Source organism: Cucumis melo, chromosome 10 (genome assembly GCF_025177605.1).
Source record: "Cucumis melo cultivar AY chromosome 10, USDA_Cmelo_AY_1.0, whole genome shotgun sequence".
NCBI lineage: Eukaryota > Viridiplantae > Streptophyta > Magnoliopsida > Cucurbitales > Cucurbitaceae > Cucumis > Cucumis melo.
The window spans coordinates 7,071,605-7,085,603 of record NC_066866.1 but is presented as its reverse complement, the minus strand read 5'-3'; the positions used below and the strand labels follow the sequence as shown (position 1 = coordinate 7,085,603).

The 13,999-nt window shown below is 32.4% G+C and overlaps 1 protein-coding gene across 1 annotated transcript; it reads left to right on the top strand.

Moving 5' to 3' along the window:
* The first annotated feature begins 9,436 nt into the window (after positions 1-9,436).
* On the top strand, positions 9,437-12,766 carry LOC103500246 (serine/threonine-protein phosphatase PP1 isozyme 4). Its single transcript, XM_008463490.3, has 4 exons — positions 9,437-9,917; positions 10,582-11,141; positions 11,230-11,454; positions 12,423-12,766. Exons 1-3 carry the CDS (start codon positions 9,716-9,718, stop codon positions 11,419-11,421), a joined length of 954 nt encoding a protein of 317 aa, XP_008461712.1. The 5' UTR covers positions 9,437-9,715; the 3' UTR covers positions 11,422-11,454; positions 12,423-12,766.
* Positions 12,767-13,999: the final 1,233 nt, after the last annotated feature.

Below are 13,999 nucleotides of genomic sequence, written 5' to 3'. Positions count from 1 at the left end.
TCCCGCCATAGGCTTTGTCAGTCAGATAGTATAGGCTTAAACATCTACACCCTCAGTTGCTATATGCATTACCGATTCGCACACCAATAGGGAAAACCCTAGGTCCAATCGACTAACCAAACAAAATCGGACTCACTGTCCATCCCCGTCCAAATTCCATGAACCACATCCAGACCAGTGTTTCACTACATACTGAACCGTAACTTCAAGGTCCATCAACATAAAACCTCAATCCACAACTCGCAGTCACAGTGTATTTACATCAGACAAATATAATAACAGTACTTAACAGTCAACACGCATACAGTTATTCAGTACAGTCACTAACGTGTAATCCCCTGTGGATTACTACGTTTTCAGTCTGGATTCGGGGTCCAGTAGTAAGAAAACCCTTACCTGAAACTCGGTTATGCCCCTCGATCGAAATCCACGCTCGACAGATCTACCTAACGAAACACGAAAGTTTTAGTTGGTGACTTTAGTAGCAGTTGTTTTAAAAGGTTATCCGTTGACTTACCCCAAGGAAAGGAAGCTATCTCCAACCAGGTCTGCCGCGGAACCCGAGAACTTAAGCGTCAACTCTGTACTACCTTCAAGGGAGAAAAGTAGGGCCATATCTTAATCCAACATTCAAACTCGAATCGGACGGGGTAACATTAGGGAATTCATCAAAACAATCCTTACCGAAGACTCACCGTGAACCGAAGTGGAGGAAGGAAGGCTTAGGTGGCTCGGCTCGGCTCGGCTCGACTCGGCTCGGCTCGGCTTGGTTCTCGGCTCGGCTCGGCTTGCTCGGCTCGCGGCTCGGCTCGCGGCTCGGCTCACTCGGCTCGCGGCTCGCTCGGCTTGGGGCTCGGCTCGGACAAGGATGGCGGCTCGGGTACGGCTCGCGGCTCGCTCGGCTTGAGGCTCGGCTCGGACAAGGATGGCGGCTCGGGTACGGCTCGTGGTCACCTCGGCGGCGCGCGACGATAGACACAACAACCCGGCGATGGCGGCGACGGTCTTCGGCTTACCCCGGACTTTATGAGTTGCACTGGACGGCACGGAGGAAGAGGTGTTGCTGGTGGTAGAGACATAGACGGCCGGCGGTGGTGGAAACAAAGAGAGAGAGATGGAGAAGCGCCGGCCGATGGAAGCGAAACGGAAAAGGGATGGAGGCCGCGGCGAACGTGCTTCTGCCGTCGTCGGTGAGGGGCTGTAAAGAAGAAGAAGAAGGAGAAGAAAAAGAAGGAGAGATGGTGGTGATGGTGGCGCTGAAACGGAAATGAAGAGGGAGGGAGAGAGGCCGTCGGAAAGAAAAAGAGAAGAAGAACTTGGGGCGGTGGCGCGGCGGAAGGAGGAAACGGAAGAGAAAAGAAAAAAATTTCGACGGGGGGGTAGGCGGCGCGAAATTAGGGTTTGGTTTTTAAAAAAAAATTTATTATATATATATATATATATATATATATATATATATATATAATTCTTAATAATTATATAATATTAATAATTTAAATTATATAATAATATATATATTAAATATAAATAATAATAATAATAATAAAGTAATAATAATAATATATTAATAATATTAATATTAAATAAATAACAATTTATTATATTTCTATAATATTAATTAATAATAATAATTATAATAATATTTCTATATATTTTTAGAAATAATAATATTTCTATAATATTAATTAATAATAATAATTATAATATTAATATTATAACAAATAAAATAAATATTAATAATAATAATATAATTAATATTATATTATTATTATATCAACTTGCACTTTACGTAAAACGAGGAAAATTTTACCTTAAATTTTCGGAGCGTTACATTCAAAAGAAAACCTACAAATGACCATTACAATAGTACCTCTTAGAAGAGTATACTCTTGAACAGCAACGTCCTGCATAAGATAAACAACCTTGTTAACATTGTACATAAGACACGATATAGAAGGAAAAAAATGAAAGAATATTAAGTATAAATACCTTTTATGATGACAAGTAGGACTCGAAATCAACATTGAATGAGTAAAGACATTAATAATCAACATGGAAAACATAAGAAAATGGATTCTTTTTTTTTTTAATTCGTAGCCTCAGAGTTTTGAAACACATTCAACATAATGAATGGAATTTCAGGGTTATAGAAACATCAAAAGTGAATGAAAAAAATACAAAAAAGATAGAAGAATAAACAGAACACGCGTAAATAAAAAATAACAAAGAAGTTCATGGACAATGGTAATACATTAAAACCAGGAACCCATAGCAAAAAAATAGGACAGAAGCATATAAGGTAAACATCAATACAATAGATGAATATAAGTACATACAAAACAGTTTGTAAGTGAGAAAAGAGGACATAAGTTAATTGTAGAAGATAGAAACAGAGAGAAGAATACAATAGAGGAAGGAATGAAATAAAAAGAAGGCAGATTAAAAGGAGAATGAGAAAGAAAAAAAGCAACTTACGACGGAGAAGATAGAAACAAAGAGAAGAATGTAGTGATAGAAACATATCAGGTAAACATCAATACAATAGATGCAAAATAAGTACATACAAAAAAGTTCATAAGTGAGAAAGGAGGACAGAAGTTAATTGCAGAAGATAGAAACATAGAGAAGAATATAATAAAGGAATGAATGAAATAAAAAAGAAGGCAGATTAAAAGGAGAATGAGAAAAAAAAAAGTAACTTACGAAGGAAAAGATAGAAACAGAGAGAAGAATGCAGTGATAGAGAAGTGAAAGTGATAAATGAAAAGAGGAAACGTGGAGTATATATAGGGGAAGATGGAGAAAGTTAGAAGGGCTTTAATGAAGAGAAAACAAAAAATAAATAGGGAAGTAATACGCTGCAAGCCTTCCATCAATAAAATCAATGACTGAAAGACAGAGAATCTTTGCTACAACTGACTAAAAGCATAGAAAAGTCCAAGCAGTCAAAGGCTATATACTGGAAGCTATACCAAAAACATACAATCTCAACAGATGGAAGAGACAACACAATTTTGAACTACTGATTCTATGCAGCCACAGGATTTTAACCCAAATTATCAGTGATGCAAGAAAAGTGTGTAATGCACTTGAAACATATTTTGTAAATCCCAAATCAGGCAACATAATTAGTAGGAAATTAAGGGTTTGGTGAATATAAGGAAACATAGAAGCCATTGCCAACATAAATGTATGAACAAAACAAAGTAAACCAAGAAGACAGAATGGAAGGCCAAAATAAAGTACACAACATAATCGATAAATAGGTCTACATACATATATGGAAATAAAAATTCAGACATCAATACAAATAGTGGAAAATCATGGCAATAATATAAGTAAATTATTATAACAAAGAACAGAATGCAAACAGATACATATATTCCAAAACGAAATCAGCTTGTATTCAAAGGAATGGGAACTCATCATCGGCTAAACAAAATTGGATTCAAAAGAGTCAAATACCTCCCTACCAAGCTCGATCGGTAACCATTGGCAGACAACGGTGATGAAGTGTTTGTCTTATCAGTGAAGGAAATTATGAAACGGCAAGCGAAACACCCAACCGCAACAATGGAACGTTGAGCGGCAAGGAGAAAATTAGAGGGTCACCTTCAACAAAACGTGTTTGGAAGAAAAATCCTAGATCTGAAAAGAAAATCATGTTCGGAGGCAATGACGTTGAAGGGTTGGCTTTTACAAACACAAGAAAACCTTTGGGGACTGCAAGATACAGATGAGAGAGATGTAGATAGAGATTCGGCATCACGAAATGGGGGTTCATCGGTAAAACGTAATGGACGAATGAAGGAAAATATACAGAAAATCCGGGTTAGGGTGTTACAAAAATTGGCAAATGTGGGAAATAAATGGGCATAGTTTGAACAAGGAATCGAGAAAAAAATGGACAAATGAGGGTTTATGAAACACAGTTGAGAACCGAAAAATGGTAATGGAGGAGATGAGGGAGACAACACATAACGAAACAAGGAGGAATCGAAGGGGAGAACCGAAAATGGTAATGGAGGAGATGAGGGAGACAATACAGAAGCAAAGAAGGAGTAATCGAAGGAGAGAACCGAAAATACAAATGGATATGATGAGGGAGAGAAGACAGAACAAAAGAAGGAGAAATCAAAGAGGATGAAGACTAATTGAGTGTAGGGTTAACACGAGTTGAAGACGCAAATGGAAGAGGAAATTTGGTGGATTGATGGGGAGGTTTTGAGGGTAAAACCGGGATTAAGGAAACCCTAAAACTAGGGTTTCTTTAATCTTTTGCCCTAACGGGGGTTAAGGTTGGGTTAACTTAAGCCTACAGTACTAACCCTAATCCCAAACGGGCCCCAAGATCTAAACATTTTCATAACATCAATCAAAATATTATTGAATGGACAACATTTTTTAAAATAGGGGTGTAAACGGGTTGGGTTGGGAGACATTCTCAACCCAACCCATATTTTCGGGTTGGTTGGGTTGCCAACTCGAATTAAGTTTCCAACCTAACCTATAAAATATGGGTTGAGATGTCGGGTTGTATTATTTTTATATTTTTTTGTTTCTAAATTTTAATGTTTGTAAATAGAAATCATCAATCGTAGATCGAATATGTTTTACATCAAGTTAAAAAAAAACTCTCGGAATTCAAGATTGTTTAACTTTTATTAAATAAATAAATAATAATGAAATATAATATTTATTTATTTATTAATATTTTATATTTACTATATTAATTCGGGTTGGGTTGGGTTGACCCGAATTTTTCAACCCTTCAATTCGTAACCCAATCCAATAAAAAAAATCAAAATTTTCAACCCAACCCAACCCATATAATATGGGTTGGGTAGTTCGGGTTGTCGGGTTGCTCAGATTATTCTTACACCACTACTTTAAAGATGTCATATTGATTTAGAGACAGATGATATATAATAAAACAACATTTACATGTTTTCAATATTTTTAAATTCGTAATGGACACCATTGACACACATTCAAATACAAACAAAATATAAAATACAACTATCTTTTCTATTGATGGAACCTTTATGGTTTGATGATTTTTCTACATGATAGTTGACACAACAACTCTTTGTTTACCTTCCAAAGAGGAGAGTTTTTTCTTTTTTACCATTTGTTTTTTTTTAGAATTGTCAAAAATCACAAATTTAACAAAATATTTAGAAAATATTACAAAATTTCAAATTCTATCAATGATATGTATGATAGACACTTGATATACTTCTATCAACCATATTGATAGACAATATTAGAAATCCATCAATGTCTATTATCGATAGAATCCAAAATTTTGTTATATGTCGTAAATATTTTAGTTTCTTTTACAATATTTAAAAATTTTCCTTTGTTTTCTTTTTCTTTATGTATAATTACATTTGGAATATAGTTAATTAATTAATATTGGTTTAAAAATTACTATAAACATTTATCTTAATTAATCAATAATAATTTATTAAAATATTTACATAAATTATCAATTAATTAACTAACAATTATTAAATTAAAATGTGATACTTTATTATTATTATTTTAATAGTTGTAGCAATTATTTATTGAGATTAATTTTATTTGGATTCTCCGTTATGAACTTATAATAATTATTCATTATATTACTTCATTTATTATTAATATATATAATATTTTTTTTATTTTCATAAATGTAACGAAACACAAAAATATTTACTCGTCTGTAACAGAGTTTATTGAGTTAGTCATTTTTTTTTAATATTTCAGGTTTGTCCTTCCGTCTTTCTTCTATTCTTTGTGGTGATTTCTTTCATCGTTTTCCTTCTCGTTACGATTTATTTTTATCGTCTTTCTTCTTTTCCTCTTATTTTTTTCCACTGCGATTTCTTTTCATCGTCTTTCTTCTTTTTCTTTTTTTTTTTACGTTGTTTAATCTTTCCATCGTCTTTCTTCTTTTCCTTTTCTTTTTTACGTTGTTCAAATTTGGATAACCAAATCTAAACGATCGTGTACAAAAAAATAGCAAAATCTAAAAGATCATGTATAAAGAATTTTGAAAAAAATCATTTAGATTAAAGTAACTAAATGTAAATGATCGTGTAAAAAAATAAATCAACGGCTAGACAAATCTAAACGATCCTATACTAAAAGAATTTTAAAAAAAATCATTTAGCCAAATCTAAACGTGTACTAAATAATCTTGAAAAAATAAACGATCATGTAAAAAAAATAAACGATGGTGTAGACAAATCTAAACAATTATGTACCAAAAGAATTTAAAAAAGTCGTTTAACCAAATCTAAACGATTGTGTAACAAAAGAATCTTGAAAAAATTTGTTCAACTAAATCTAAACGATCGTGTACCAAATTTAAAAAAAAAATCGTTTAGTTTTGGCTACCCAAATATAAAGATCGTGTAACCAAATTAAACGATAGAATTGAAAAAATAAATTGTAGCCAAATCTGAACGATCATGTGCCAAACAATAGTCAATCTAAACGATGGTGTACCAAATATATTACGTACGCGAGCATTATTAACGGTGTGGTTGATGGGGCATTTTTGGTATATTCCATTGTGGGCCTGTAAGTTTTTTCCATTTTCGAAATTGTTCTATACAGTGTAAATATTTTGCAGCTTTGTTATATTTTTTAAAAGACCCCTATTTCTTTAGTATTATTTATTAACATATTATATTTTTATATCAATTTTTTCCTTTTGTATAGAAGGAAATTTTTTTTATTAAAAAGGCAAATCATTACTACAAAAACAGGTTTATATGACTCTAAATAAATGTCATTGCCATTTTTCACTCCTCTTTTTAGTCCTCTAATCCACCGTCAAGATAAAATGTATAAATGACTCAAGTATTATATTTACAAAATATAACATTTAAAATTCTATCCATGATAAACGTTAATAAGTGATGTTGAGTCAATCAATATCTATGATATGAAATTTTATTATATTATATAGATATTTTTGGAAGTTATGTTTTACCCTTTTACATTAATTTCCTTTATTCAAATATAGTTTCTTATATTATTTGATTAAAAATAAAATAATAAGGCTACAACTAATTCATTATAAAAGTAATTAAGTATTAGATTATATATATACTTTTAGGCCAAGTATTAGATTATAACTACAATGTTTATAAAATATATGAATGTGTTAATTTTAATTATAAATTACTCAACTTTTAATAAAATTAAAATTATTATCGATACACAATTAATTAATTTTTATCATATTAAATGATGTTTATTGTTTAATTAATTAATCTATTAAAATTTGGAGCACTTTTAAAAGTAGTAGAATAAATTAAAATACTTATGAGTTATAGTAAAATTTTGGATTTCATCACTGTCTATTAATGTCATTGATAGAAGCATATCAGTATCTATCAATGTTTATTATAGATAGAATCTAAAATTTTGTTATATGTTATAAATATTTTGTCAAAACATAATCATCATTTTATATTCTTAGTTATCATATTTTCGGACATTCGTTTTTTCCGTAGATCTCTATAAAACTTCAAATCAAATAGCCAAGTGTCTTTTCTTCTTTTAATATAGGAAGTTAAAGTTAATGTTAGTGGATCATGACTAATGGAAATCCACCCGTAGCAATGTGCATGAAAGGCACTCGTATTGGTAATAAAGTAAGAAACTATACTCTTCCATTATACATCCTCATATTTGTTTATTAGTATTTCTTCAAGTACAAAAATTACTATAGAGATAAATGGATTGAATCTCTAGCTAACATTAAGAAAGTGGGGTAGACGTCAATTATCGTTAAGCTAATATTCTTATAATACTTCCTTCTTTGAGTTCATATATTTTGAATTCTTTTTTGTATAAACCTTTTACTCTTAATAATTGGAATCACACGTCATTTTCGAAAAGTGGATATTTTATTGAACAAACTAGTGTTACCATTCAAAGCCATAAAATTAAAATTAGTGGAAGTTTATAAAATTCTAGTCGAAAGATCAAACAATCTTTGCCCATGGAGAAATAAGAAAAAGGTTTGTGGAAAGGAGAAAAATATTTATCAAATGAGAAACTTTCCTGATATTATCCAGATCTTTGATTATGAAGTTGTTTGTTTCACCTATAAAAAAAAAAGAGCAAAGCTAAATCCATGGGAGCTAAAAGGTTAGATAAATTTTTAAAAAATATTGCTATTGATAGAATATAGTTAAAACTTAATTATATCTCTTGTTGATATTGTTATCAATAAATAGAAAGCTTATTAGTTGAGGATTCAATCCTAGACATGCCAATACAAAAGAGCCTAATTCTAAATACAATTAAAAACTAATTTTTCTACTTACATCACATAGCACTAACCACTTAAAACTCCTTCTCCCAGTTGTGACCTCTCACTTATGACGACAATCAGACCACCACAAGATTGTGTATTTATGTGAAGCCAATCACGACTTTAATTTGTCATCTCGATTTTTAAAGTCAAATCAATTCAATCGATTGTCATACATTTGATTGTGAAAGATGGTCACTTGGCTAATAGTTAACATACATATGTGAGTGCATGTGCAAAGAGCTTAACTCGTTGGAAATTTTGTACTCACATGCTACAGCCAAGTCAAGTAACATAAACCTTTACAACTCTTTGTAACCAACCTACAATGTCAAATCAATTGTGCTTGTATATGTGGAATTTGTATCAATTCCAGTCGAACATATGTATAGAATGTAAGAAATCACCGGTCTACATGGAAGAATTGGTCCTTCCACCAAAAAGATGTATTGGTGTTGGCAGGCCAAGGGTTAGCATAATTCCTATTGCTCGAGAACACCATCCATCTTGAAGATTTGATATTGTGGGATAAAACAAATTAACATGTAACCAATCCCTAGCAACTACCACTAGGATTAATGAGCAAAAGTTAGGAGGTAATGAACATGATATAATCTTTCTAGTTTGCATAGACTTACCTTAACATGCTTTATATGTCATTTCTTAATAAAACTATTAGAGTAATATTGCTTATTAACATGCTAAGAGAATGAATTTAGGCCTCCAGTAGTCTAATAACATAAACAAAATGTTAGTTTTGATTTATCTTTAGGTTTAGATCATTACACGCCGGCGTATATAATATTTGGTCATCCTAAATGAAGAAAGAAAGAGAAAAAAAAAAAAAAAAAAAAAAAAAGAAGAAGAAGAAGGAAGAAGAAACTTCAGTTCTGACTGTTGACCCTATATTTAGATGGGTCTTCTTTTTTTCTTCTTGAAAACAAAGCTATAAGGGTATTTTGCTCTTTTAAGGAAAAAAAGTCCAAGTTCAAAATCCACAAGGAATGATGGATAAATTGATGAGCCATTTTCAAAATTTGAATCAATAACTAAGGTCATATGTGTATGTGTATATATATATATATATATATATATAAGCTTTAATAAGAGCAATGAAAATAATAATAATAAATCAAAACACCAAAACGGATAGAAGAAACGGGCAGGATATGATTAAAAAAAAGGAGAGAGAGAGAGGGGGGAAAAGATGAGACGAAATGTTAAAAGGAAAAACCTTGGCTTGAATTCAATTTGATTTCTAGGTTTTCGTTCGAAGGTCTGGACTGTTGAAGAAGGGAGGAAAAGGGAAGAACAAAAAAAAAAAAAAACAAAAAACAAAAAAAAAAAGAAGAAGAAGAAAACAGAGGGTTCGAAATTCGAATTCATTGATTGAATTGAATGGCCTCGCAAGGGCAGGGAGGAATGGACCCTGCTTTATTGGACGACATAATCAGACGCCTTACCGAGGTTCGATTAGCGAGGCCAGGCAAACAGGTCCAGCTTTCCGAGAACGAGATCAAGCTTCTTTGTGCTTCTTCAAGAGAGATTTTTGTTCAGCAACCTAATTTGCTCGAGCTTGAAGCACCCATTAAGATTTGCGGTTCGTTTTAATCTCCCCCATCCCCCGCCCCCTTTTTGTTTTTTCTTTTTCTTTTTTTTTTTTCTTTTCTTTTCTTTTTCTTCTTGTTTTCCCATTTAATGAAATTGTTCTTGGTTTCTAGTCCCAAATGTCTCTTACCCCTTTTTTCTTTTGGGGAAACTTGGTTTAATTTGTTCGATTTCTTAGTTAATTTGATGGGTTTGTGGTTTTGTGAAATTTGAGATATGTTTGATGGGTTCTTTTTTTCTTTTACCCCTTTTTGGGTTCTCTTTTGTTAATTTGTTCTGGATGACGGTTTAAAGTTTGATTCTTTGACTGCACGATGATGGGGTGTTTGGGGATGTGTATTTGCTTTCTCTCCTAATTTTCTTAGATTATCTTATTTGACGAAGGGAAGAACATTATGAAGTTTTCATTTGGCTCGCCTCCTTGATGAGCATTGTTGATATTCAGCCTCCAAGAAGAAACTTGAGAACCCTTTTGGAATATTGCTGACCTTCACAATGTTAACCTGAAAAAATCCCAAAAGGAATTTGGTTCCATAAGGAACGGCATGAGGATTCATTTCAGTTCTTAAATTTTTTGTATTGCATAAAGAATAGGGTTTTTATTTTGCAATAGTCTCTCTGATTATATGTTTTCCATTTTTCCTTTGCATTTTCAGGTGACATTCATGGGCAGTTCAGTGATTTGTTGAGGCTTTTTGAATACGGAGGATTTCCCCCTAGTGCCAATTATTTGTTTCTGGGAGATTATGTCGACCGTGGCAAGCAGAGTCTCGAAACCATATGTCTTTTGCTGGCCTACAAAATCAAGTATCCTGAAAACTTTTTCCTCCTCAGAGGAAACCACGAATGTGCTTCTATTAATAGGATTTACGGGTTTTATGATGAATGTAAACGGCGCTTTAATGTGAGACTATGGAAGGCATTTACTGACTGCTTTAACTGCCTCCCTGTAGCAGCTCTAATTGACGACAAAATATTATGTATGCATGGTGGTCTTTCCCCTGATTTGCAGAACTTGGATCAGATAAGGAACTTGTCTCGTCCAACAGTCATTCCCGACACTGGCCTGCTTTGTGATTTGCTTTGGTCAGATCCCAGTAAAGACGTTAAAGGTTGGGGAATGAATGATAGAGGAGTCTCATACACCTTTGGTCCTGATAAGGTGGAAGAGTTCTTAACAACACATGATTTGGATCTTGTCTGTCGTGCCCATCAGGTAGAATCAGCAAAACTTTTTCCCCTTCCTCATTTTGCTCATTGATTTCTCTTCTCTAAGTTCTGAGATACAAATCTTGTTGGCTTAGGTTGTGGAAGATGGATATGAATTCTTTGCCGAGAGACAACTTGTCACAATATTTTCGGCCCCTAACTACTGTGGTGAATTTGATAATGCCGGTGCACTGATGAGTGTTGATGAAGAATTGATGTGCTCTTTCCAGATTCTTAAACCAGCTGACAAAAAGGGTAATAAAGTCATGGTGCCAGCGAGAACGTAATTGCAGAATGGATTTTGTACTGGCTTTTCTAAGGTAAACTTATTTTCTTATTTCTTCTGGTTCTGGTAACTTGCTTAGGTACTTGATACCGTATACTAGTATTGTTGATACACTACTTTATGAGCATCATTGAATTCTTACGAACAGGTTTGTGCATGTATATGTGCATGCACGTGTTTGTATCTGCATATATGCCATTCAAGAACACAATAGGTGTAATCCAAGTACATTCATTTGCCCTTTTTTATTTTCCCTTGTGTTATTTTATGATGCATCTAGATTGAGAAACCATAGGAAACTTTTGAGTTGGAGACTTGGTCTCCAATTAGGTTTAATGCCTCATTTTTTGGATTCTCTGAAGATTTTGTTAATATTTGCTATGCCTTATTTTTTTCCTGGAGGAGATGCCTTTATTGTTTTGCATGGCGCAGGATCTGTCCACTTTGTTGGTCCTTTTGTATCAATCCTTTATCACGATGAAAACATGGTTTCACCAAAATGATCGCAACTCAATTGGCATTGACTTCTAACCTAGGAGTTCAATACCCCCACCCCACGACATTGTCTAAATGAACCATGGTTTCTTGATTAAAATAGAGAAGTTCAAATCTTTTGTTAAAAGAAATGCTATCTGCAGGCCATGCATCTTCTCATGGCAAACTCTGAGAAGAATTATACTATGTATGTGTTTTACTTGTTTACTCGAAACCCAATAGCATAGTTTTCTGGGATTGAGACTATTTAGAATTGAATCAACAAATGATTAATTTTTGCTAACGGAGTCACACTCAAGGACATAGAAGGATAAACCACTACACTTCCAATGAAATCTTTTAAACTGCAGGCCTGCTTGTGTATGAAATATTAAACATTGCTTAAACTTTACTTCCTAATAGTTGCTATGCACGGACTCATGCTTGCTCTGACTGGTTTCTCTTCTTACTGCTTGATGTACATGTACTTCAACCCCGAAAGATATAATGCTTGAATTTTGCACACAGGCCCATTTTACCTGTTCAGCTGAGGGAACTGACTTCAAATAAAGTTGCTCAGCTTCTATACTTTCTACAACTTAAGGAGAGAGAGAGAAAGAGAAATTATGTATGGTGTGAGCGTTGGTGCCTATCTTGAAATTGGAGAAAACGTTTGACTGAAGGGGACAGGCCAAATGCACTGGAACAACCCTGAATTTTTCTGTTTCATTTTATCATTTTTTTTCTTCTTCATCTTATATGTCTATATCTGGAGTATGATTGTAGAATATAGCACTGACTAAGATTTTCATGTTGTGGCCAGATTTCTATCTAAGAAACATTAGAGTTCTTTTGGTTTTTATTATTGATCACTGACAGTGTATCCTTTCCTACTTTTGATTTTCTCACTAGAATTCTTGACTTTGAGAGATTATTTAATGTGGCTGGTATTTGTGGCTATGACTTTCATGATGGTTCCTAACAGTTCAATGGATTAGCTATGCATCCAACCATTATAAGAGTTTGTAACTGCATTCTCTTGTATAACTACATTGTGGCAACCATCCTGAATAACGCTAATTTGAACGTTTGATATAATTATGTACTTGGATTTGTGATTGGAATTTGGGTTTTGTGATACTGTTTTTAGGCTTTGTTTGATACCTCTTTAAATTTATGTGTTCTTTCTAATTATGGTTTGAACTTGTGTTAAAAGATGCACTTGATTTTTTAGTCATGTTCTAAAAATAAAAGCAAGTTTTTTAAACAATTTCTTAGTTTTTGAACAATAGGTTAAAATCTTTTTAAACTATTTCTTAGTTTTCAAACAATAAATTAAAGTTTTTTTAGACTATTTCTTAGTTTTTGAAAGATAAATTGAAGTTTATGCATGTTTATATATTTAATCTATAAATTTTAGAAATCTAAACCTTTATATTTTAAGAAAAGTTAGAAGGTACAAGATTATGTTTGAGTGTGTATATGGATTTTTTTTTTTTTAATTTTCTTTTGTAGTTTGTCTCATTTTTGTAATTTTTTATTTTAAAATTTTAGCCATAAGGGTTACTTTTGAGAAACATTTTCAAATTAATTTTGGTATTATGGTTTTAGAAATTTTTTTGTTATGATTTTATAAATTGTAAGGATAAATAATAAATATGGTTCTTATGCAAATAATTTTACACTTTTTTATTTAAAAAATCTCAATGATTTTCAACTTATAATACATTAACATACAAGAATTAAACAAAACTAGATAAAAAAAAAACTTTGGAAATAATAAGGACAAAATTGACTTTTCAAAGAGTAAAGGACACTGAAACTAAAAAGTTTAATATTTGTTTGAGATTATGCCCAAAAATTGGAAGTAAGATTTTAATAAGTTGCCATTTCTACATTATTTTGAAAAAATATTGATTCTTACTCTAGCTTACATATAATTTGTATTTTTCAATTTATTAAAATTGAATAACCTTAATGTATAGAGATACCTCTATTATTGTGGATAGACTAATAAAATTTCATTTAATTAGACGCATATAACTATGCTATAAACTAATGATTGATAGTTGTTTGGAGTTTGTGAACAACAAACAAACGTTAAT